The 24,245-nt window shown below is 42.8% G+C and overlaps 1 protein-coding gene and 1 long non-coding RNA gene across 3 annotated transcripts in view; one reads left to right on the top strand and one right to left on the bottom strand.

The window, feature by feature from the left end:
- The window catches only part of LOC144817927 (uncharacterized), a 131,696-nt gene that overhangs the window by 44,928 nt on the left and 62,523 nt on the right, over nucleotides 1-24,245 (bottom strand). The gene's annotated exons all lie outside the window — the stretch shown is intronic.
- The window catches only part of NT5DC3 (5'-nucleotidase domain containing 3), a 377,890-nt gene continuing 369,187 nt past the window's right edge, over nucleotides 15,543-24,245 (top strand). For both annotated transcript variants that reach the window (XM_078674858.1, XM_078674850.1), the window contains exon 1: nucleotides 15,543-15,960. In XM_078674858.1, the coding sequence (XP_078530984.1) occupies nucleotides 15,741-15,960 (220 nt within the window). In that variant the 5' untranslated portion in view covers nucleotides 15,543-15,740. The remainder of the gene's footprint in view (nucleotides 15,961-24,245) is intronic.

Below are 24,245 nucleotides of genomic sequence, written 5' to 3'. Positions count from 1 at the left end.
ATGAGTGTATGTGCGACAGACGCATAGAGTGGCATGCTAGAAAAGATATTAATAACTGTCTCACCACCTGGAGCTGGTCAGTGTGTGACAGACTGGATAACCCTGCCAGACTGCAAATGTTCCTATACAAAATACATAACTACTAGAAGGTACTAGTTAATGGTGGAATAACTGATGTTTAGATCCCTCATCACATAGAAGTCCACGGAATGGGATCATTCAACCCTTTGCTGTCACTACGGAGCCTAAACATCCACTTCTGCTCTTTCACAAACAGGAATTTGGATTTATCATTAATGTGGGGTGGAATGTAAGGATGTTCTAAAATCACCCACTTTAGATCTTCTACTCTGTGTTTCTTTTCAAGAAAGTGGTTGGTGAGGCCAGTCGATTGCTTGTGGCAGCGAATAGTACTCTTATGCTCACTTATTCGTACTTTCATTTTCCTAGTAGTGTGTCCTATGTACTGTAGGGAACAAGGACAAGTGATCAGATATATAACACCTTCTGTATTACAGTTCTTAATTTCAGTGAGTAGACGAGGAGTAGGGTCCACAGCAACGCGTTGGTATGAGTCACTGTTGGTAAGTTGCCTCAAGCACTCCTGCTGGTAAGAGGTAGTGTCTTGTGCTGCGGCTCAGGCAGCACAAGTAACACCGACAACATCAGGAACGTAATAGTTAACCTGAGTTCGAGAGACCTTGAATCGGATGAAATATCAGTACTAGAAAGAGGTTTAGGTTTTGTCCCCACTAATAAGGGAGATGCCTTTGAGACACGTTGTGAACTTGCTAAGTTCTTTAGAAAAGTGCGGCTGCACTTTTTCTTTAATAAAGATGGCACTGACACAACTGAGCGATTGGAGCCGTTGACCAACACTGGCCTACGTCCTAAGTCTGTTTTTACACCTTTGGGACACCAGGTTCCTTCCAAGGTTTCTACATTTGAACAGGCCGTGACTCATGATGTCATGGCTATGTTTCAGAGTGAACATCGGTGCTTTCAGAATTTGTCTAAAAATGAGAAGATTGCCATGGCCCGCCTTGCAGCCGACCAAAAAAATCATCATTAAGCCGGCAGACAAGGGCGGAGCTATCGTCATTTTAGACACTACCTCTTACCAGCAGGAGTGCTTGAGGCAACTTACCAACAGTGACTCATACCAACGCGTTGCTGTGGACCCTACTCCTCGTCTACTCACTGAAATTAAGAGCTTGGTGGAGGAAGCAAGTACTGAAGGGTGGATAACACCACATGAGGCCAGATTTCTAGTAACAGACAAACCTGTTATGCCTGCTTTCTACTGTCTACCCAAGATTCATAAACCGACACGGCCTCCCCCGGGCCGTCCCATCATCTCCGGTATAGGCTCTATTTTGGAGCCCTTGTCTACCTTCGTAGACTTTTTCTTACGACCCCTTGTAAAAGAGATGCCCACCTATTTGCAGGACATGGCCGATGTCCTTAGATTACTGCCAGAGGTGAGGTTTGACATCGACGCTGACCTACTGGTCAGCTTTGATGTTGAGTCTCTTTATACTTGTATCCCACAGGTAGAGACCCTTTAAGCTATCAGATCTCTCCTTGAGAGACGTGATTTGCAGAGCATCACTCCTGTTAGTTTTATCATGGAGGGTGCGAGGATAGCTATGATGGAAAACCACTTCAGATTTGAGGACCAGATCTACCTACAGACCTCTGGTACCTCCATGGGCAGCATTTTTGCCCCCAGCCTCGCCAACCTATATATGCACCTCTTCGAGCAGAACATCGTGCTCAACCACAGCAACCCTTTTTTCCACCGGGTGTTGCTGTGGCAACGGTATATAGATGACATCCTTGTGGTGTGGCGAGGCACTGTTTTAGAAGTGGAGGCTTTCCATGAGTGGTTGAACCATCAGAATCAATACCTCAGGTTCACCATAGAGTGGAGCAAACAACAGTTGTCCTTTCTGGACATCCTGATTTTTCCGCAAGATGGCCATCTGGGATGTGAGCTCTACAAAAAACCAATGGCGAAGAACTCACTCCTGTCCTACGACAGCCATCATCCGCGGGCCTTGCGGGACAATCTCCCTGTGGGACAGTTCCTCAGGGTTCGCAGGAACTGCTCATCTAGAGCAGCATTTGACAAACATGCTCGGATTTTATCCAGGAATTTAGAGGATAGGCAGTATCCACGCCATCTGGTACGTAGAGCTTGGAAGCGGGCCTCTAATAACAACAGGGACGCCCTACTGGAAACCAAAATTACCAAAGAACCTTTGGATAGACTAACATTTGTGAGCACCTTCTCTGTCTTGTCAAACCGAATACAGAAAACTGTGCAGAAACACTGGGCCATTCTTAACACCGCTGATACCACTATCACTCCACCACTGTTTTCTTTCAAAAGAGCTCGGAGTATAAGAGACAGCTTGGTGCATACTAGACCAGTTATGAAGAAAGTTGAACAGCATAATACACTCTGGAACACCCAGCCAGTGCGTGGGCATTTTCCGTGTGGTTCTTGTAGTGCCTGTCCACAGACCTATAAAACAGACCAGGTCGACATAGGCACAGGGACACCTTGGATACTCCGCAAACACACGAACTGTAATACAGAAGGTGTTATATATCTGATCACTTGTCCTTGTTCCCTACAGTACATAGGACACACTACTAGGAAAATGAAAGTACGAATAAGTGAGCATAAGAGTACTATTCGCTGCCACAAGCAATCGACTGGCCTCACCAACCACTTTCTTGAAAAGAAACACAGAGTAGAAGATCTAAAGTGGGTGATTTTAGAACATCCTTACATTCCACCCCACATTAATGATAAATCCAAATTCCTGTTTGTGAAAGAGCAGAAGTGGGTGTTTAGGCTCCGTAGTGACAGCAAAGGGTTGAATGATCCCATTCCGTGGACTTCTATGTGATGAGGGATCTAAACATCAGTTATTCCACCATTAACTAGTACCTTCTAGTAGTTATGTATTTTGTATAGGAACATTTGCAGTCTGGCAGGGTTATCCAGTCTGTCACACACTGACCAGCTCCAGGTGGTGAGACAGTTATTAATATCTTTTCTAGCATGCCACTCTATGCGTCTGTCGCACATACACTCATTGGTTGCAGGAAGGATGGTTAGCTTTCACCCTGTCCATTTCCTCTTCCTGACCTCTCATAAATCGAGGTTTTTGTAATTTGTAATTTTTTCCGGTCCTTCCGGCAATTTATTCGTCTATCTATATAATTTATTTTAATGTATTATATCTGTAGATGGCGGTTACCTAGATTTTCTAGTTGTATGTGCATTATGCATGGGCACAGCGCGTCGTTAATTACCTGCCTTCGCTGCTGGGTTTACACGGGTTTGTAGCCATGCGTCTGAACATTTACAGCGCAGGCTCACAAGATCAGGTCCTCTCCTCTCCCTTTGTAAAGCGCATGCGCGCATGGACAGCGGGCTCTCTTGGAGCGCATGCGCGCATGGTTAGCGAGCTCTCTTAGGCTGATAGCACGACGCATGCTCTCCCGCACTACTGTAGCGGGTGTTCTGCGCGCATGCGCATTGCGATTGAAGACGCGGTTTTTGGCAAACAATTAGCGCCAATTAATAAGTAAACTACCAATTGACGGTAGTATTTAAAGCAGGCTTCCTGATCCGGTCGGTACCTCCACTTCCTCTCGGACGCCTGAGAGAGGTACCGACGGACAGGTAAAGTGAGACTCTAAGCTGTACATGCTGATAGTGTGCTGCATTGATGTAGATTGTATGCCCACGCTGCTGCTCTCTGCTGTCATGTGGTACGCTTTGCTTACCTTTGTTAGTCTCTATCTATCTATTTTTCTCAGTTGTTTTAGCTGTCCTGGCCTGAGTCTAATTCTTTTTGGCCACAGCAAATCATCACCTACATTCATCATCTCCCCCCTCCTTTAAGTTGTGTTATGGTCTTTTTCAAGCAAGTTCACAGTTTATAGGTGGTGGATAACAATTGTTGCAACTAGTGGTGGAAAGCTTATAATTCTTATGGATATTTTGCTTTCTTATGCACTTTTAGAGCGGGGCCTCATATTCCCGAGCGGTTGCCGGGTGAGGTGAGGTCCACTTCCTTGCAAAGCTTGGTGAGTATTTACAGACATAAGAAGTGTGTTCTGTGAATGAGTAAGTAGACTCTACTGTTGGACGGGATATCTCTTGATCCCGTTTGTGGTGTGGTATACACATGTTTTGCTATGAATTTGTGGTATATATTAGTAATGCACATAATCTTGTTTATATTTTCAGGATTGTGAAAGGAAAATACCTTCTACATATGGACATTGGGGCTCCAAGTTCATGGTAGCTGATTGCATTTTTATTATGTTCTCACTTCACTTTGTTATAACTCACTTTTTGTGGCAGTAGCTTTAAATCTTTGGTCCTGACGAAAGCCTGACGACACGTCTATTGGGCTGAAACATGTTGACCACCTGCACAGCGCCATAGTGTAGTCATTAGCTCCAACTACCTGGCGTGTTTTTAACTTTAACACTCGGACTTTCTTTATTAAATGTGCTCTTGTCTGAGTCGCTAATTTTAACATTTTTTCACCACAGCACTGCACATACACTTTCATCACCACTCTATGAGTGTAAGTTTGGCACGAGTGTAAGATCTTCATCCACTCCCGCACCATCAGCTGATGGTTTGGGCGGGAGAGTCGGGTGCTCCTACAAATATCCCATATGATGAAACTCCGCCAAGTTAGGGTGGTTTGATGGGAATATCTCGGCCAACTGCCACTCTAGTATCCACTTCTTTTGTAGTTTCCTTGTGTTACCACACGTTCTAGACCTTTTCATCCCCTTTGGTATATAACCTCCAAAAAGAACCAGAGGCCTGCCTTGCAGAGAGGTGGTCCAGACCACGCCCCTTTTTACACCTCTCTGCAATGCAGCTCTGTGGCGCTTACTTGAGGTACCTGATGGGCTAGTTGGACCCCTGGATTCAAGGGAACTTAATTCCCCAACTAAAAGCGTGCCACAGGGTGCACTTGCACAGTGGTGAAGGGAGGGGGCAGGGCCTGAGGTGACATTTGTGCAAACACGCCCTATGGCGCATTTTAAGTTGGGTAATTAAGTCCTCTTCAATCCTGAGGGCCCCTGGGGGCCAACTAGCCCACCAGGTACCTCCAGTAAGTGCCAGAGGCCTGCGTTGCAGAGAGGTGGTTCAGGCCACACCCCTTTTTACACCTCTCTGCAATGCAGCTCTGTGGCGCTTACTGGAGGTACCTGATGGGCTAGTTGGACCCCAGGGAACCTCAGGTTTCAAGGGGATTTAATCCCCCAACTTAAAACGTGCCACGGGGTACTTTGCACAGTGGTGAAGGAAGGAGGCAGGACCTGAGGTGACATGTGTGCAAATACGCCCTGTGGCGCGTTTTAAGTTGGGGAATTAATGCCCCTTCAATCCTGAGGGCCCCTGGGGACCAACTAGCCCATCAGGTACCTCCAAAAAGCACCAGAGGCCTGCCTTGCAGAGAGGTGGGCCAGGCCACGCCCCTTTTTACACCTCTCTGCAATGCAGCTCTGTGGCACTTACTTGAGGTACCTGATGGGCTAGTTGGACCCCTGGATTCAAGGGAACTTAATCCCCAACTAAAAGCGTGCCACAGGGTGCGCTTGCACAGTGGTGTAGGGAGGGGGAGGGCCTGAGGTGACATTTGTACACACGCCCTGTGGCGCATTTTAAGTTGGGGAATTAAGTCCTCTTCAATCCTGAGGGCCTCTGGGGGCCAACTAGCCCACCAGGTACCTCCAGTAAGTGCCAGAGGCCTGCGTTGCAGAGAGGTGGTTCAGGCCACACCCCTTTTTACACCTCTCTGCAATGCAGCTCTGTGGCGCTTACTGGAGGTACCTGGTGGGCTAGTTGGACCCCAGGGAACCTCAGGTTTCAAGGGGATTTAATCCCCCAACTTAAAACGTGCCACGGGGTACGTTTGCACAGTGGTGAAGGGAGGGGGCGGGACCTGGGGTGACATGTGTGCAAATACGCCCTGTGGCACGTTTTAAGTTGGGGAATTCATTCCCCTTCAATCCTGAGGGCGCCTGGGGCCAACTAGCCCACCAGGTACCTCCTGTAAGTGCCAGAGGCCTGTGTTGCAGAGAGGTGGTCCAGGCCACGCCGCTTTTTACACCTCTCTGCTACGCAGCTCTGTGGCGCTTACTGGAGGTACCTGGTGGGCTAGTTGGACCCCAGGGATCCTCAGGATTCAAGAGGACTTAATCCCCCTACTTAAAACGTGCCACGGGGTGCGTTTGCACAGTGGTGAAGGGAGGGGGCGGGGCCTTTCTGCACCTCTGACTTACAGGTAGTTTTAACCCCCGTGCCCTAATATGTACTAGGGCCTTACAGAGGAGGTCATGCTAATCACAGTGGTACCCCAACGCATAGTTTTCCCCAGTGTATGTAGGTGTTTTCTATGTGTCTTTTAGCATAGCACTGGTACTAGGCCTGGTTAGTCAGAGTCAGTTACCACCAGTACCCATCTGAAAAAGTTGAGGTCACAGGATGATTTTGCAACAAGGCCTCTTTCTGCTCCTCTGTTTGTTCTTTCTGCGTGTCTTGCTTCTTCCTGCCCTTTTCTTCGTCTTTGTGGACTTCTGTTGCTTCTTTCTGCACTTCTTTCTTCACATGTCCTACCTCTGTAGGCATAGTTAGAAACAAGCATTTAAAAAACCTTAGAAATTCACTTAAAAAACCATAGGTTTCAGGCACACATTATAGTTCGAAATTAGCATTTAAAAAACCTTTGATATTCACTGAAAAAACCATAGGTTTCAGGCACGTTATAGTTAGAAATTAGCATTGAAAAAACCTTTGAAATTCACTGAAAAAACCATAGGTTTCACCCACTTTCTAGTTAGAAATTAGCATTTAAAAAAACGTCGAAATTCACGGAAAAAACATAGGTTTTAGGGGCGTTATAGTTAGTTGGACATTTCACTCGTACAAAACCAAAGAAATTCCCCCATTATAGTTAGTTCAGCTAACAATAACTCGCGCGCCCGCAATGCACTGCGGATGACCTCACATATTACATCACTCATGACATGGTCAGTGACATTACTGATGACATCACTGATGACATCTCAAATAACATCACTGATGACATCATCCTTGTGATAGAGTGGCAGACCTCCTCTCACCGTAATATAACCTTTGATACGCACACTCAAAAATAGAAGTTAACATTTTCAAAACAATGGACATACCAATACTAGTTACAACAACCTATTCAGTAATACCAAGAGCTACACATACATCCACTCATTCACCAACAGTCCTATACAGTCACTCATACATTTACTCAGTCATCATACATACTCATACACCTATACATCCTGTTACACATCGACACTCATCCATAGTTACTCACACTCATCCATAGGGTTACTCACACACATAGTCACAGATGCAAACAAAGTATCAAACATCCATTTACTTGCATATACAGTTATACACACACCACCACATTTACTTCTACAGACACTTACACATGCTTAAACAATCACTTATAGAAAAACATACTTATTTATACAGGAACTTTTCTAATCTCTCACTCTCAGATACACCAATACTCACATATACTAGTTTAAAACATATGTAGTTACTCATAAAGACACTGCTGAGACAGTCATTCACTCACTAACACACCCATACACACACTCATCCACCCATACAGTCCCGCATACATGCTATGTTCAACACATACAAACAGTGAGTCACTCATTCATGCATCTATGCACTAAGTAATGCCCCCCACCAAACCATACCGACACTCATACTGATACTCAAAAAAACAACTAATAACCCATATAGACACTCATGTAGTTACTCACCAACCCATGCAGCCACTTATACAAAGTGAGAGACTAATACAGATATTTACATATTTAAACATTACTCATTAACCCATGTATAACTAAGATACACTTAATCAGTCAGTTAGAGAATCAATTTTACAAAACAAATCATCCATTTAGACACTTATATACCCATTTATTCTTCCATCAACCTTGAGATGTACATATATAAAACATATTTAATTTTCAGAAAAACACACATTCACTGGATGATGTCATGATTTTTTCAGTGAATTTCAAAGGTTTTTTAAATGCTAAATTCTAACTATAACGTGCCAGAAACCTATGTTTTTTAGTGAATACATATATGTATGTATATATATATATATATATATATATATATATATATATATATATATATATATATATATATATACACACATATATATGTATATATATATATATATATTAATATATATATCCTTACGTGAAAGTCCAAATGAGTGCGCTCTCAGGATAACAGACACATAACCAAATGCTGAGATACAAAAAAGTTTAATACACTGGTTAACAGAACTATCATTAATCGTTCCGAAAGACATCTCTGTGACATGGAGAAACACGCACTTTGTCTAGGCCTTTCTTTCTGCCCCTCATCTTCTTCTAACTATGCCAATACTAGGATTGACCTTTTTAAATATGTAAGAAAATTGAAACTCAAAAAGTGGCATCTGTTGAGGAGACAGAGATCAAGGAGAAACGGAGGCAGTGGTGAGGCCAACCAAGCCAACAGCTTAAATATAGGTGACATTGACACTCTCACCACTATGCTTGAATTACAACAGGACACTGACACCACTGTTTCTGAGATTGACGAACAGCAGATTCTAGATGAGCTGGGCATCACTTTTGATGCAGCAGCTTTTACTGACTTTAGACCATGTTCTACCTTTCTACCGTCTCTTCCACATGACAGTATCTACACTTTTTATGACAGTGTTACCAAGGCACTGACTGACTGTAGACACAAGTCGTTCAACAGGAACAAACACAATATGAACCTGACCTTTAATCAGCGACAGGTACTGAAGTCTCTTGCTGAGGACAGGGACATTGTTATTCGCCCTGCAGATAAAGGGGGCCTAAATAGAGATCAATATATCACGGAAACTCTTCGTCAACTCAGTGTCACTACCTTTGACATACCTATTTCCAGGGACATGTACTACACCAGCATTACCCCCTATTGGACAAACTAACCACATGGAAAGACAAGGGGATTCTGGATTGGGAGGAGTTCTGTTATCTCAAGAAATACCACCCCAAATTGCCAGTACTTTACCTACTGCCCAAGATACACAAGGACCCAGTCAGACCTCCCGGTCATCCCATTGTATCTTCCAGAGGAAGTGTAGCGGAACACATATCCAAGTATGTCGACCACTCTCTCAGGGACTTTGTTACCAAACTCCCGAGGCATATCAGGGATACCAAAGATTTCCTGGGCAGAATAGAGAACACCAAATGGGAGAGTGATTTTCTTCTGATTACACTTGATGTATACTCTCTCTACACTATCATTGACCACCAACAAAGCTTAAACGCATGTTTACATTTCCTTAAGAACAGGCATGTCAAATACAGGGAACATAGTTGCATGATCCTAGAAATGACAGAGTATTGTCTCACCAAAAACATTTTTCTGTTTGACGTGCCCTCTACAGACAAACCACCGAGACGGCCATGGGATCTTGCTTTGCTCCCAGTTTTGCTAATTTGTTTATGGGCCTCTGGGAGGAGGAAATCTTTGCAAGTTCAGGGCTTACACCAGACCTAGGCAGGGTTGAGTTGTGGCTCGGGTAGATCGATGACTTGTTCATCATCTGGAGGGGCTCTGAGCTGGATGCCAACAAGTTTATAGAGAAACTCAACAATAATGACCGCAACATTCGACTTACTGGCAGTATCAGCAATACCACTGCAGAATATCTTGATGTGCGCTTGGAGATCAAGGAGAATAAAATCCACACTGCTTTGTTCCGCGAGAGTACTGCAGGCAACAGTATTCTTCATGCCCTCAGCAGAATCACTGAAGCGGAGTATTCCCTTTGGTAAACTGCTGAGGGCTAAATGAATCTGCAGTAGTGATGAATCATATAGACTTGAGAGCAGTAGCAAGATTGAGAGATTCAAGGCTAGGGGGTATCCGAATTGGGTACACAAAAAAGCCATTGATAGAGCAAGGGGGGGGTAGCAGAGTTCAGACACTTTCTGAAAGGGAGAATACTGGTGGTGAGTTCAGCGACAACAGCACCAGAGTCATTTTAACATACAATTCAGACTCCAACAGTATCAGTTGTATCCTAGCTAGAAATTGGAATATCCTCAAGTGTGACAACATCATAGGTGACACCATCTTAGACAAACCCAACATCACTTACAGATGAGGCAGGAACATAAGAGATATCCTGGTACACAGCGACATCACCATACAGCCTGACATGGGTGAACACAGCCTCATGGGGTTCTTTCCCTGCGGTCATTGCAAGGCCTGCAAAACCAGCAGGTTTCGTAAGGAGTTTGTACACAGAACCTGTAGAAAGGATATCACTCAGTTCCTCACATGCAGCACTACATTTGTGGTGTATGTCATTGAATGCCCCTGTAAGCTTTATTATATAGGGAGCACCACTTTGATGGCGAAAAAGAGTATCGTGGAGCACAAACGTGCCATCACCAAGGTAGAACCCAAATATCCAGTGGCGCATCACTATCAGGACAAACACTTTTCGGACTCCTCTCTCATGAATTATTTCATACTTGAACAGATCTGGCTGGATGATAGAGGAGGAGACAGAGTACTCACGCTAAGACAAAGAGAGTCCAAGTACATTGTGGATTTTCAGACTAGGATCCCAGGGGGTCTGAATCAGGATGAGGAACTTGCAAACACCTCAGAAAAGAATAGCCTGCAGTTCAATGTCTTTTCCCGCTATCCTCAAACCTTTTTAACCTGTTTTCTATTTAACTTTTTTCCATATAATGTTATGACATGGTTGTCTTAGTATATTATCTCTGTGGTTTCCTTCAGGTATATGTGCATCAGAAACTCTTTCATGTTATAGATTTCCAGTGACACATTTGGGCCACTTTTCTAAAATTTTCCTTTTTGTTTGTTTCTTTTGCAGGAGGGAAGGAAGGGACCCACTCACTTGCAAGGGTCTCCTACCCTTTTCTTCGATTTCCCTTTTGGACATCACCCTTTGGGAAACATTGCACCTGATTGAGACTCTATCTGAGGCAGAGAAAGGGGATAACATTTTTCTCCAGCTGTCGTCTGTTTCTTTTAGTCCATTTGGCATTCACCTTAATCACCTATGCAGTCATACATGGTTCAGGCTACGAAAGGATAGACTGCGCGAGTCTATTACCTTCAGGCCTCTGCCTACCAGTAAGCATGTTTAACCTGTCAATTCTGTTTACTTGAGCACTATGCGAATACTTGCCACCTAGCACTATGCGAATACTTGCTATCCAGAATTTTCAGGGAATATGACATTGACATGTCCCCTGGTCCTGTTAACCAGACCACTGGCACTGATAACATACCCATGTCTCATTTTTACTCCAGAGGTGGAGGCTACAACCCGCACACACACACGTCTTCAGCAGTATGCTGATAGTGTCCGCACTTGTGGACTTTCCTGACCGAGTAACTCTACAGGCTCAGGACGATCCCAATTAGACCGTTTGCATGATGAGCGCTGTATTACTACTACCATTTTGGTTCACACAGATACAGGTTGACTGCAGTGATTTTGTTGTAATAGGACATTGGGCTCTGCATATATATTTTGTGTTACATACGTTTATTTTTACTTGCACTGTGAGCAGTATGTCAGTTAATTTGCATTTTCATTATTTGAAGCAAGTTTTAATCTGCTGATCACTGTGCTTACTTGCATTTTCTGATTTAACAGCATGTTTGAATGTAGTTTTGGATCGTATTTATCCAATCTAACATGGCCGCCATTGCAGGCTGTCACTATTGTCGTTTTTCTGTTTCGAACATTCTCAAGTTGCCCACTTTTGCAGTTTTGGCGCTGCTTATGGCTGTGCGGTATCCCACGGGCGAGCCACCCGCTCAATATTCTCCACACTCTCCTTTATGAAAAGCAAAGGGTCGCACCACAGCAAAATCCTTGTAAATTTCAGAGTTTTATTTCACGCTATTTGAACATAATTGTTATTAGTTGATTTATCCTCTATATTATGTTTCATTATGATTTCATTATGAATTAATCAATTTTTGGGTCAATTCACATTTGATAAAATCACATTATTGAGTTTGATCCGATAAATCATGAGTTGGATTCATGATAATATCGGCTTAATTTGCACTTTTTGATTAGCACTGTTAATTTGCACGAGTTATAGGAAAAATGAGTTAAACTACATGAACCACAATGCCCTAGTGACTAATCACATGACCAGATGAGGTAACGAACTGTTAAATACAGGAAGTACTGTGAGGGCAGCACCGTGATCAAGTTCTAAGATAGAACGAAACGCGTTGGTGTTTGTTTCTTTAAATGAAATAAAACTCTGAAATTTACAAGGATTTTGCTGTGGTGCGACCCTTTGCTTTTCATAAAGGAGAGTGTGGAGAATATATATATATATATATATATATATATATATATATATATATATATATATATATATATATATATAGGTTTCACTCGCACAAAACCAGTGAAATTCAGCCGCTATAGTTAGCTACGCTAGTGCACTGCTTATGGCCTCCCATATTACATCACTGATGACATGGTCAGTGACATGACTCATGACATCTTAAATTACATCACTGATGACATCATCAGGTGACTGTGAGTGTTTTTAAAACATTTATGAGTGTTAAATGTATATACCAATGTGCATTAGTGAATCAGTAGGTTTATGAGTGCCTATATGGATGATTCAGTGGGTGCATGACCGACTCTATAAGTGATTAAGTGCCTCAGTGAATGTATGGGTAAGTGGCTGGTTGTGAAATGTCATTGTCAGCCTGTCTGTCTGTTGTCTAAATGGCTGTATGGGTGTGTGAGTGGGTATGTTAGTGGCTGTATTGGTGACTGCTTGGTTGTCTGAGTACCTGTATGGCTGTCTGAGTGTCTGTGTGGGTAGGTGAGCGGGTGTGTGACTGCTTGTATGGATTAGTGAGTGGGTGAGTCAGTGGCTGTATGGGTTAGTGTGTGAAGGGCTGTATGGGTGAGTGAGTGTGAGGCTATGTGATATATGGATGTAGATGTGTCAGTGGTATATGGGTGAGTAACTGTCTGTTACTCTGTCTGTCTGTCTGTAGTCTGTAGGCAAAATTAAACAGAGATATACTCCTGGATGTCCTGAATTTGGACGGGGCCCTGAAGATCCCATGGTTAAATTACGTTCGTAATTTTCTACAAGATCTTAGCCACCCAGAGTATTTTACTAATCCTAGCTCCATTGGGGACATAACTAGGAAGGATCTCAAGAAAATCGCCTTATCTATGTTGGATACTATCAGATTGACATCTGAGATAGTAAAGCCCACTGTCCTACACAATCAGACGATTTTAACTACTTTTAATATTCAACCCTATCTTACTTATGTCCTGGGGTCATACGATAGGTTCCTTCTAATCCGATTTCAGTTGGGGGTCTTCCATAGACTAGTCACTTTTCCTACCGTAAATGACTGGTCTCAAAACCTCCAGCCGTGCCCTTGTGATAACATTTCTGAACAAACTTTCCTCCATGTTATCCTTTTTGTAAATTTTATTCTTCCGTGAGCAAATTGTGTCTGCTCCCTGTGCTAAAAATTCTTGGGTCTCGTCAGTGTCGTCCTACCCTTTTGGCATTGCAATATCTAGATAATGTACACAGCATTTATAGGATGGCTTTTTTCGTGAAAAAAGGTTCTTAGCTTAAGGAAACAAATCCTTATCTAAATGTTCTTTCAACTTACAGTGGGAGCATAGAAATGTGTTTTAATGATTTTAATATGAACCTGTTTCATGTATAGTATCGTTATTATTTTTTAACTTGAGATGAACTGACAATTTAATAACGACTTATTCCCCATGGAATGCTAAACATTTCTTAATGTAATGAATTTGACTTTGTAACACACATGTAATGTTGTAGTAAGTATATGCTTTATGTGCTTTTATGATTGCTTGTCAACAATCGAATAAAGCTTACTTTTGATTTGATTTGACTGTATGGGTGTGTGACTGTGTGTGAGTAGTTCTATGGGTGACTGACTCAGTGTTGGAGTGGGTGTATGAGTTGATAGTGGGTGTGTGTATCTGTATAGGTGAGTATGTGGCTTTGTGATTGACTGTATGGGTGAGTGACAGCGTGTGAGTAGTTCTATGGGTGACTGACAGTGTTGGAGTGGCTGTATGAGTTGATATGTAAGTGGCTGTATTAGTGATTGTGTGGGTTTATGAGTGGCTGTGTGGGTGAGGGAGTTGATTTGTGTGTAGATCCATGAATCAGTGAGTGGGTGTGTAAGTACTGGTATTGGTCTGTGAATGGGTTTGTGAATGGTTGTGTGGGAGTGGGTGTATGAAAGGTTCTATGGAAGTGTGAGTGTGTGTCAGTGATTCTGTGAATTATGTCATCAGTGATGTCACTGCCCATGTCATGAGTGATGTAATATGTGAGCTCATAAGCAGTGCATTGCGGGGGAGCGAGTTTACTTGCTGAATTTCTCTGGTTTTGTACGCTTGAAACCTGAGCCTAACTATAACGTCCCTGTAACCTTTGTTTTTCAGTGAATTTCTACATTTTCTATTCCATTTCCTAACTATAACGTCCCAGTAACCTGTGTATATCTTTCACCGCATACATATCTATGTGTACACACACAGTTAAGTATATTAAATATATACTTATCAATATACCTTTACTCTCATATGTTTGCTGTCAATATTTCTTGGTAAAATACTTTTTTGCACAAGATGTAGGACTCTATATTCTGTTTTATCACAGTTATACAGGTAACTTACCCTCCCAAAAGCAACATATGCAAATCTCCAAGAAAATTTATACAGTAAGCAAATAGAAAAGTATTTCCTTATATGTAGTCCAGCGGGGACAAATCACCAGGTAAACCTGTTAATCTCCAACAGTAAGGTACGTGCTTCCAATCCCCACACTTGCATAATATAAGAAACTCGATGAAGGAAAAGAAAACCAGTAATACACACCTCATAAGAAAACAACGAATTTAAGCAGAAACGTTAATTAACATCTCCTGTTTGGAAAATACGACAAACTCTACGAGAAAAATAATAAATAGTGTCATCCTCACATGAAAATATTAAACAGCAACAGATTTAAAGCTGGCTGTACTGTACAGACTTGTTTAATACACAACATCTCTGCTTGGGAGCACCTGAGGCAGTGCTGCACCTGCTGTGACCTCACCAGCAGGCCGCACCCTTTGTAAGATGATCAGCAGCAGCCTGACTATGGGGCAGGAGCGAGACCGTGCTGTCGGAGAGCTTTTGATGGGTTTATCCACATCCAACATGGCGGTGTCAAGCAGGCACACCACGCCTGAGGCCCCGCCCACGGAAGGGATGGATAGGCTCCGCCCTCTCTGCTATCCTTTACAAGCATATATCACTTGAGCTTGCATTCGGCTCCGCCCAGGGAGGTATTGACAAGTTCTTCCTCTAAGTCAATGGCGGCAGCACCGCCCCCTGGCTAATTTGGTGTGTGCGCTGTCTGTGGTGCTCAGAGTGGCCGCTGTCACAGCCACTGCAGTTAGCTGGGCTCCTGCTGCCTTCTTTGCGCACCCACAGGCTGTTTGTTACTGCTCCAGTGAGAGGTTGCCATCGTCCCTGTTCCCCGGCATGTCTCTCTCCGCTCCCGTGCTGCTGGCACGCCGAGCGGGAGCTCTTGGCTCCGGGCTGCTGGCAAGGGCAGCCCACGCTGGTTCCTCCAACTCCTGCCCCTTCGGCTGCCCTCCTCCGCTGCGTGTGGAGGACGCGGCTCCCTACTGCACTTCTGGCCAGCAGGACACGAAGAGCTACATGTGGGCGCACTACAAAGAGGCCAAGAAAGTGACTGACGGTGAGTGTGGACGGGGCAGAGAAGGATGGCGACTGTGCGAAAATGAATGGAATGGAGACGACATCACAGGTGGCAGAGACCCTGCCCGGGCTGGGGAGTTGTGCGGCAGCCTGCCTGCCCCAATTGAGATCTTGCATGATATGGCGGAGTCGTGTTGTGGAATAGCCTGCCTTCTACTAGTGGCATTGCCATGTTCGAACGGGACCTGGAAACTCCTCAAATGATACAGTAGCTCCTAGTGTTAGTAATTAACTGTATCCTGCAATCTTCAGGTTCAAAAACCCGAACCTCGTATGTAACCTACTGTTGTTGCGTGACATCAGGTTGTTTGCTTTTTATTCTCTGGATCCACGAACGTTTAACTGGACCTAAAGAGGAAGCAATGGCTAGTCCTGCGTTAGCTTTATGGGAAAATGTTAAATATGAAATAATAGAGTGGTGGCTTCAGCAGCATTAAAAGGCGTGCCAGGCAAATGCTGTAAAAAATACTGATGTCAGTTGGATTAGTTACGCTTCCTTTATTTAATTTTGCAGTTTTATATATCTGTAACTTGGAGCGTTTTATCTGAGCATCTTTAAATTACACAAGCTCAGATTCATTTTTTCGGCATAGGGAGATTAAGCGATTAGCCCAGAATCACTGGATGTTAAGTGGACGCCGGGGATTCGGAACTGGTTCCCCAGTTCTAAAGTCTACAGCTCTGGCCATAACGCGACATCCTGGTTGAAGGAGTTTTATATTGCAACTGCTTTTAGGGTGTGTCTAATGTGTCACATAAGTTAGTGTGTTCTGGGTCGGACTGGTTCAGAAAATAGCTCCGGGCAGCAAAATAAGTATCGCTTATTCGTGAATTAGGTAAAAAAAAAAAAAATTTTTTGCGAATTGGTGTCGTTTTGAACATATAAATAAGACATGCTGTATTAGTGTTTTGCAAAATGGAAGACTGCATGGATTTGAGCTTGCTGCAGGCAATGTTTGTTTTAATATCAGGAAAATTGACAGTTAAAACCGGCCAAGCAGACCAAAAAGCGGCTCACACACTGACCTGTCAACCGGCCCTGTCTGATTGCCCTATAGACCAGTCCACCCTGTGTGTTTTATTGTAAGTTAAAGGGTGTGTTATCGTATGCAAATGATGGAAAGCTGTTTCACTGCCTTGTCATCTCAGAAGATAGACTGACATGGCTAAAATATGTGGTGAGCTCCATGTATCCTTGAATACAGGGAGCACATTTTTGACGAATTTTCAAAAGCTAAAGAAATTGTCAAGTGGGTGGTATTTGCCCAGGATGGCACAGTCAAGGCTGATATTTGCCCAGATGACAGTCAATGATTCTCGTTTTTTGCTGTGATTTACTGTGGCATGCTAGAATGCTTTGGGGCACACAGCGTGAGTAATGGACTGGTTTATGATATAAACTACAAGGTATGCTAGGATAACTGCATTAGACATTTCTTGATGGGCAGAGATGGCATGGGCTGCAGAAAGGCCTTGGCTTCAGGGTTTGATGCCCGAAAGTTGAAGGAGATGTTACTGTGAGTGATTTGATTGAGAGAGCAGGTGTTTAGGTTGCTACATAGTAATGTTGGTGTGGATCATTTAGACTTTTGCCAACAAAATTGTTGGGGCCATCATTGTCAGGTTCGGTGCTATATTAAGGACACTGCAGGCAGCTGTATTATGGCGCCTCATAAACTGGGTGCCAGATTGCAGCAAATGGCTGTAGTAATTAGTATCTCCTCAACAGTGTTAGCAGAGTTCTTTTAGGCAGCTTCCAATGCCTTCCTCAAAGAAGAGACCTAATTGAATAGAGCACTCCAACAGTAATGGGAACGTGTACTGTGTTTGATGGACCCAGAGTAAGTGGGTTTCTGTTATACACGTAGTAATATTCCTTCTCTCCGGTTTTTACATAACACCCATATTTATTTACAATTTTTATATAGTACTGACATGTAATGTTCAGGCTGCCTTGAAGTGCATTGAAACACTGTAATTATGCCCTTACACAAACAGTTTTGGAATTAGACCAGACAGTTGAAGTAAATAAAGTCTTGACTGTGCAGTTAATGTTTATGCTGAGATGTGAAGTGAGGGATGCATTATGGTTTGCGCATATAGACGTTCTATTAACTTTGCTTCATAATAAGTGCCTACGGAAAGGCCATTAGGTGCATCGTATCCCTTTTCCTAACCTAAAGCTGTATGTATCTACACTCCTCAGTCGTGCATTTTTAAGTCTGGATAGAGTAGGCGTTAGCTGTTTTCAGAGTTTAAACCTCAACACACTTGAGGGTCTATAGTTATTCTCCACTCAACCACTGCATGCTTTGTAATTTAAATGTGGACCAGTTCACATACTTCCTTTGGTTTTTTTGTAACTGTCATTCATGACATATGAAGTGTTGCATGTACACTGGCTGTTTCATTGGTATGCCAATAGGTGGCCTATTTTCGGTGTGCTTTGCATCTGGTTTGACAACCTGTCCATAGTCGCCCTGGAAAGATCTTTATTTGAGATCGACATCCATTGTTTGTCTAGCCTAGTAACATGCGTCTTCTGTGCCATAATTACATTTATTAGTCTCTTCACCATGGCTGTAGATTAAGAGCATTCTCATGTTGCCCAGCAGCAGCATAAGTGGCACTCTCCCACACAGAGGGCTACATGGCCTGTGCTTCTGAGATACAGGTTGTGTGGCAGTGTGCTTGGAGGGGTAACTTTGAAACATTTGTCAGGCTTAATGAGAGTCCTAAAATCTAAGCCTGTGGCCAAAAGCTGGAGAAGTCAGTTTCAGATTTCACTGACTCTTAGTTGACCATGGAGCTCGGGTTCTAATGAGAGGGGAGCCACACTCACTTGAGTGTGGTTCTGGGCACTCTCACTGTTTCGGAGCGCTGCATTCCATTCATGTTTTGGCAAAGTCAGTCCTGCAGCGAGCCCTCATGGACTGCCTGCTCTCCTGTGGTAGGATCTGTAAGGAGACCCCCTTGCTCACTGCAGGTTGGTGCGGCTGGTGGATCACTTGCACTCTTGCTATTGACTAAGTTCAGGACTGCACTCTGGGGAGTTTTTTTAGTGACATTTTGCAACCTCTTCTGTGAAAGGTGTCTGCAGCCTTCTGGAAACATGCCTCTGCTGTGAGGGGCTGGCAAGAGCAGTAGTAGATTGAGAATGTTGCTGTGTGGAGACAACCCTATATGCTGCTTGTGGTCACCCTGCAGGCACAATGCAGTATAGACCGCCTTGGACTGACTGCATTGGGGTGGAGAGATAAGGCTGGGAAGCCGTCAACTGCCGGCACAAGGAGCAATTGAGTCAGCTCTCTTGTGTTGTCATTCTAGCAGACCTAGCACCCTATTCTAGGAGTGTGTTCACGCAAGACTTATTACTGCCTTGTAAGGTTATGTAGCTTTATGGAGAACTTTCAAACGGCTTAAAGGTGTGTTTTTTGTGACTTGGTATCTTCTAGTTAAGCTGTGACAATTTGTATGTATGTCCAGGACATGATGCACTTAACAGTACAGTTTTCGTTTGACAGTGCCATGTGAATATTTTTTACATTCATTCGTTCTGTATGTAATCCTGTCTCTGTGATTACATAATTTGAATAACAGTGCCATCCTTTGCTGAGTCCCATTGAATAACACAGTGGTCCACCACACTCTTTGCCCCCCTTCACACTTCCTATGCCCCATACAAAGTGGAATTGCCCCATGCTATGCCATTGTCCCCTCACTGGCCTTGCCTCTAGACACTACTCTTGCCCCTACATCATTCCACAAACTCAGACATCCGTGCACTCACCTATGCTTCCATGGACTTTACTCCCTCACCATTGCCTTCAGTTACTCACTGACTCATCAATCTACTCAGCCAGGCTGTTTACTCGTTCGCCCCCCAAACACACTCATTTCCCACTTGTTGAAGAAGCATTTTCCCATATTAAAAATATCTAATGTTTCGTGCATGCTTGATTCTTGGTGTCTCTCAACTCCTGCTGTTCTTTATTAGTCTTTTGGAATTGTGCATTTTAACACTTTGTACATTTCCAAACGTAACATTTAGATTTCGCTACTGCTCTTTGTCAAGGGTGGCCCAGTGCCAGAATACTTGCAATCCTGCCTCTGGTCTCTGTTCCTGCCTCGTGTCCCTGGTGTGCTTTTACTCGGGCAGGAGGATGAAATTACTTATCTAAAATGCTCTAGGGAATTAGTGCATCCCTCGAATGACTGGGGTTGCTGTTTGTGAATACCTGTAGAGAACTGAGCAGCTAAAATTGATCTTCGAAGCCAGAGTCTTTATTTAGGAATGATTAAATGTATAGGAAACGTATTTTTTTCTTCTCCAAATGATTCTGATAAATAGTGGCTAGAAGACTCACAAGATTTATGCATAAAGGGACGCCAGTCCTACATATGCACCAAGCCCTCTGATATATAGCAGTTTGCAGATGGCAATGGACATTTATAACAGGGTCTTTTTTAAATTTGTGCAGCAACATTTCCATGGTTTAGCAAACATGGCACTTTAGTCTTAACTCGTCAAGTCTCCCTCTTTTGTTTGGTTTGCCTAGAAGTGATTTGGTCATTTTAGAATGTGTATCTTTGGGACAAGGACTATAACTTAATTACTTTGTATCAAAAGTAGCTGTTCCCCTAGGTGCCACTTTCTCACTAAGTTAGTATTCAAATGTTTCCAATGCTATGGCTTCTAGAACACTTTACCTTTTAAAGACTGATATTTCTCAGTCAGTGTTCTTTGCACAAATTTATAATTGTGTGTTGCACACTGGATTAATGTTGGACTCGGAGGCTTAACATGAAAAGCATGATCTTTAGTAATGCTTGTTATTATCAACCGGAATTCTCACTTTCTCTTCTCAACAGCATTGGTAGAGTATTTGCAGGGATATCATTACTAGGATTCAAGTCTTGAGCAATACAAAACAAACTTTTTGCGGTTGATTTGGGCCAAGGTACTAAAATGTTGCAAAGGGCCCTCTGTCACTGTGGCTTACAAAGCTGGTGGACTGTTTGGGTGACTTAATGATTTCAGCTCAGGATTTAACTAAATGGGCTGGACAATTCTTTTGGCAAAAACGGTATAGTAGCCTTTAGGTTACTCACTACTTTGTTTGAGTTGCATAGGCCTACAGATTGCTAGGTAGAGAAAAAAACTCTACAAACTTCAAACATGTTTATAAGGAATGTTCGCAGGCAGATATGTATTATGGCACTGCTGATTTCAGTCTTCATTTAGATGTCCTACCTTCCACATTGCCAACTCAATGTTTCTTCAGGAATTGCTTCCTAGGTATTCTCCTTCATACCACGTTAGATCCGGTTATTTGTTTTTGCTTACTGTTCCATGGTTTTCATGAGTTAGAATTGGGGGCCACATTTTTTCTATTGCCTCTCCCATTCAATTAAATTCTTCCCCATTCCACATATATGACAGTTAAAGAATCATCTGCAGTTTTAAAAACGCATCTTTTCTGCTGAATCTCTTGTCTTTTTGAGGTTTCCAGAGCCACATGGCTTAGGGCAGCCTTTTTGCACTTTTCAAATATATTCATTCATTCAATATAGTACACGAATTTAAATCTCAGTTAAGTAAAGCAATCACCCACCTGTGCCACGTGACTTGAGACAGGACTACAATACATAAGTACAGCACACACAGTTCCATTATTCAGTGATTTAGAATAGCTGATTGATATACACCATTTGTTTAAGGAAGTGTAAAGAGGAAGAGCTTACAGTAATAAAGCAAATGGCCCATGCATGGGCTAATTTATATCAGATAGCAGACTTTTAAATAATTGCGGGAATTATAGCAGCTGAAGTATGCACTCACAATGCTTCTTAGTAGTTTTGTGTGATATGAGGTGCACACCCTTAGTGGTGAAACCATTCCACCCTCCTTTCAATTTGTTGATTTATTTTTGTTCTATTACAGTATTATAAAAAAAACATTTTGTGCCTGTAATAATTATTTCGAAAACGTCATTGATCAGTATGTTCAGATTATTTTACTTTCAGTAAATGATCCTGATACATGCTTGATACGTTGTTTCTTTTCGTTAAAGTTTGGCTCTGACTAAACACATCCTTAAAATAAAAGCATTTCCTGTTAATCTCCTTTACAGTCCCCATACATTTCGGGGTGCTCAAATTCCCCCTTTCAGGAGCAGGACGATCACAGCTCTGCATTTTGAGTTTATCTGAAAACAAAACAAACCCTGGAAGAACTAATCATTAGGATCCAACGCTAAAGAGAGAGCTGCGTAGATGGCCTTTATTTTGGAGCAAGTATTGTAGTAATTCAATGAGGTTTTGCATTCAAAGCCGGAATGGTTTCTCCACCAAGAAAGTGCCTCACGTCTCGCACGGCGTAGTGAGAAGCAATTTAGATTCTATGGGCCGGATTGACAACCTGAGCACACCAAGTGTTATATGATACGTAATTCGAAGGTATGACTGTGTTACTGTTCATAGCAATATATGATTTATCTCGTACATGTCTGCCAAACATAATCTTTTAATTAGTTCCCACATCCTGGGGGAGCATTGCTAAATGCACGTCAGTTTAACAGCTGTCTAAATGTGATTTTTAAAGGTGCTGGTGATGTGATCAAGGCTATACTTAGAAGTAGTGACACGGAAGTTATCAAATTAAGGCTATACCAGGCTATTTTGCATTTTAGGCTGGCATGAAATGGATGACAAACCCTTACTAGGATGTTTATTTGTTTGGGTCTTTTATAGGAATGATATATATTTTTAAAATATATTTTGTTCCCAGTAGCTTGAAGGACGTTCCTTGCTCAGAAACTGTTTTTTTCACTTGAACAAACTGTCATGGGTTATTTTGCTGATTGGTTTGCTTTTCAATCAGCGCTGTAAACTAGGTATACATATATAAAATAGTTCTGTTTGTTGTTGTAAGATATTTTACAGTAGTTATATGTTTGTGGTACATTGCAATACATTTTTAGGGTATACTGAATTATAATTTCGCCAGTGTGATAAGGAGGGAGGGAGGGGAGAGGGACCCTCATGTTGTTGTTGTTGTTTCCTAAAACTTCAAAAATTTCAGTTGCCTCTTTATATGAGAAAAATCTTCAGCAAAAACCTACAATTGTTTTTTTCCCCTGCAACATATGTTTTTGCATACCTTTCCTTAAACCTAAAAATACAAATTTGCATATTGCATGATATTTATATGGCCCTTGTTAGAACTTGGGGTCTCTAGTTGGCTGAGGTAGGTACTTTAGTCCAAATAGGGACCTTTGTTTCCAGTCAGGGAAAGGAGGGACACCCTCTTAACCCCTTCGATGCTCATGACGAGCTCAGCTCGTCATGGCATATACCTCTAGGGTGCTCATGACGAGCTCAGCTCGTCATAACCACACCCATTAACATTATGGCCCAGCACAGCAGAGGAAGATCTTCAGCATCCATGAGGCTAAATAACCCCTGCTCACCCTCCGGTAGCTTGGCACGAGCAGCCAAGCTTATCTCCAAGGCAATGTGTAAAGTATTTGCAACCACACTCCCAGTGACACAGTGATAACACCACAAATGGACACCACACTGGTTTTTATAAAAATAGCGGTATCCTTATCAAAAGAAATACGATGAGACCAAACGATAGAAATCCAACATATGTGTAGTCGTAATATTTCACTTTGATGGTTATTAGGCCAGCTGTCACCTATAGGTTCTTGCGGTAATAATAAGCAGTACACCGTGATCTCCTGCAGTTCTAATGCAATGCTATGCAGTTCGTAATGCAGTTTGGAATGTAGTAATAACACAGTCCTTAATGCAGGTACTAATGCAGTTCGTAACGCAGGAATAATGCAGGTCGTAATGCAAGAATAATGCAGTTCGTTATGTAAGAATAAGGCAGTTCGTAATGCAAGAATCGGGCAGTTTGTAATGCAAGATTAATGCGATTCGTAATGCAAGAATCAGGCAGTTCGTAATGCAAGATTAATGCGATTCGTAATGCAAGAATCAGGCAGTTCGTAATGCAAGGAATCATGTGATTCGTAATGCAAAAATCAGGCAGTTCGTAATGCAAGGAATAATGCTGTACGCCAATTGTTGCCGTCAACTTGGGCCCTCACTAGGCCCCAACAACAGAAGACAATGGTCATACACTTTAAAGGGTGGCCCCAGTACTGCTGGGCAGGTACAGGCCGCTGGGGCACTCGGTGCTTTTACCGCGGTGCAGCGTAAAAGAGCATGGAGCACTCCTGCACGCCTCCTCAG

The sequence above is a fragment of the Lissotriton helveticus genome, chromosome 1_1 (assembly GCF_964261635.1).
Source record: "Lissotriton helveticus chromosome 1_1, aLisHel1.1, whole genome shotgun sequence".
NCBI classification, from domain to species: Eukaryota; Metazoa; Chordata; class Amphibia; order Caudata; family Salamandridae; genus Lissotriton; species Lissotriton helveticus.
This window is presented reverse-complemented; position numbering and strand designations above follow the sequence as displayed.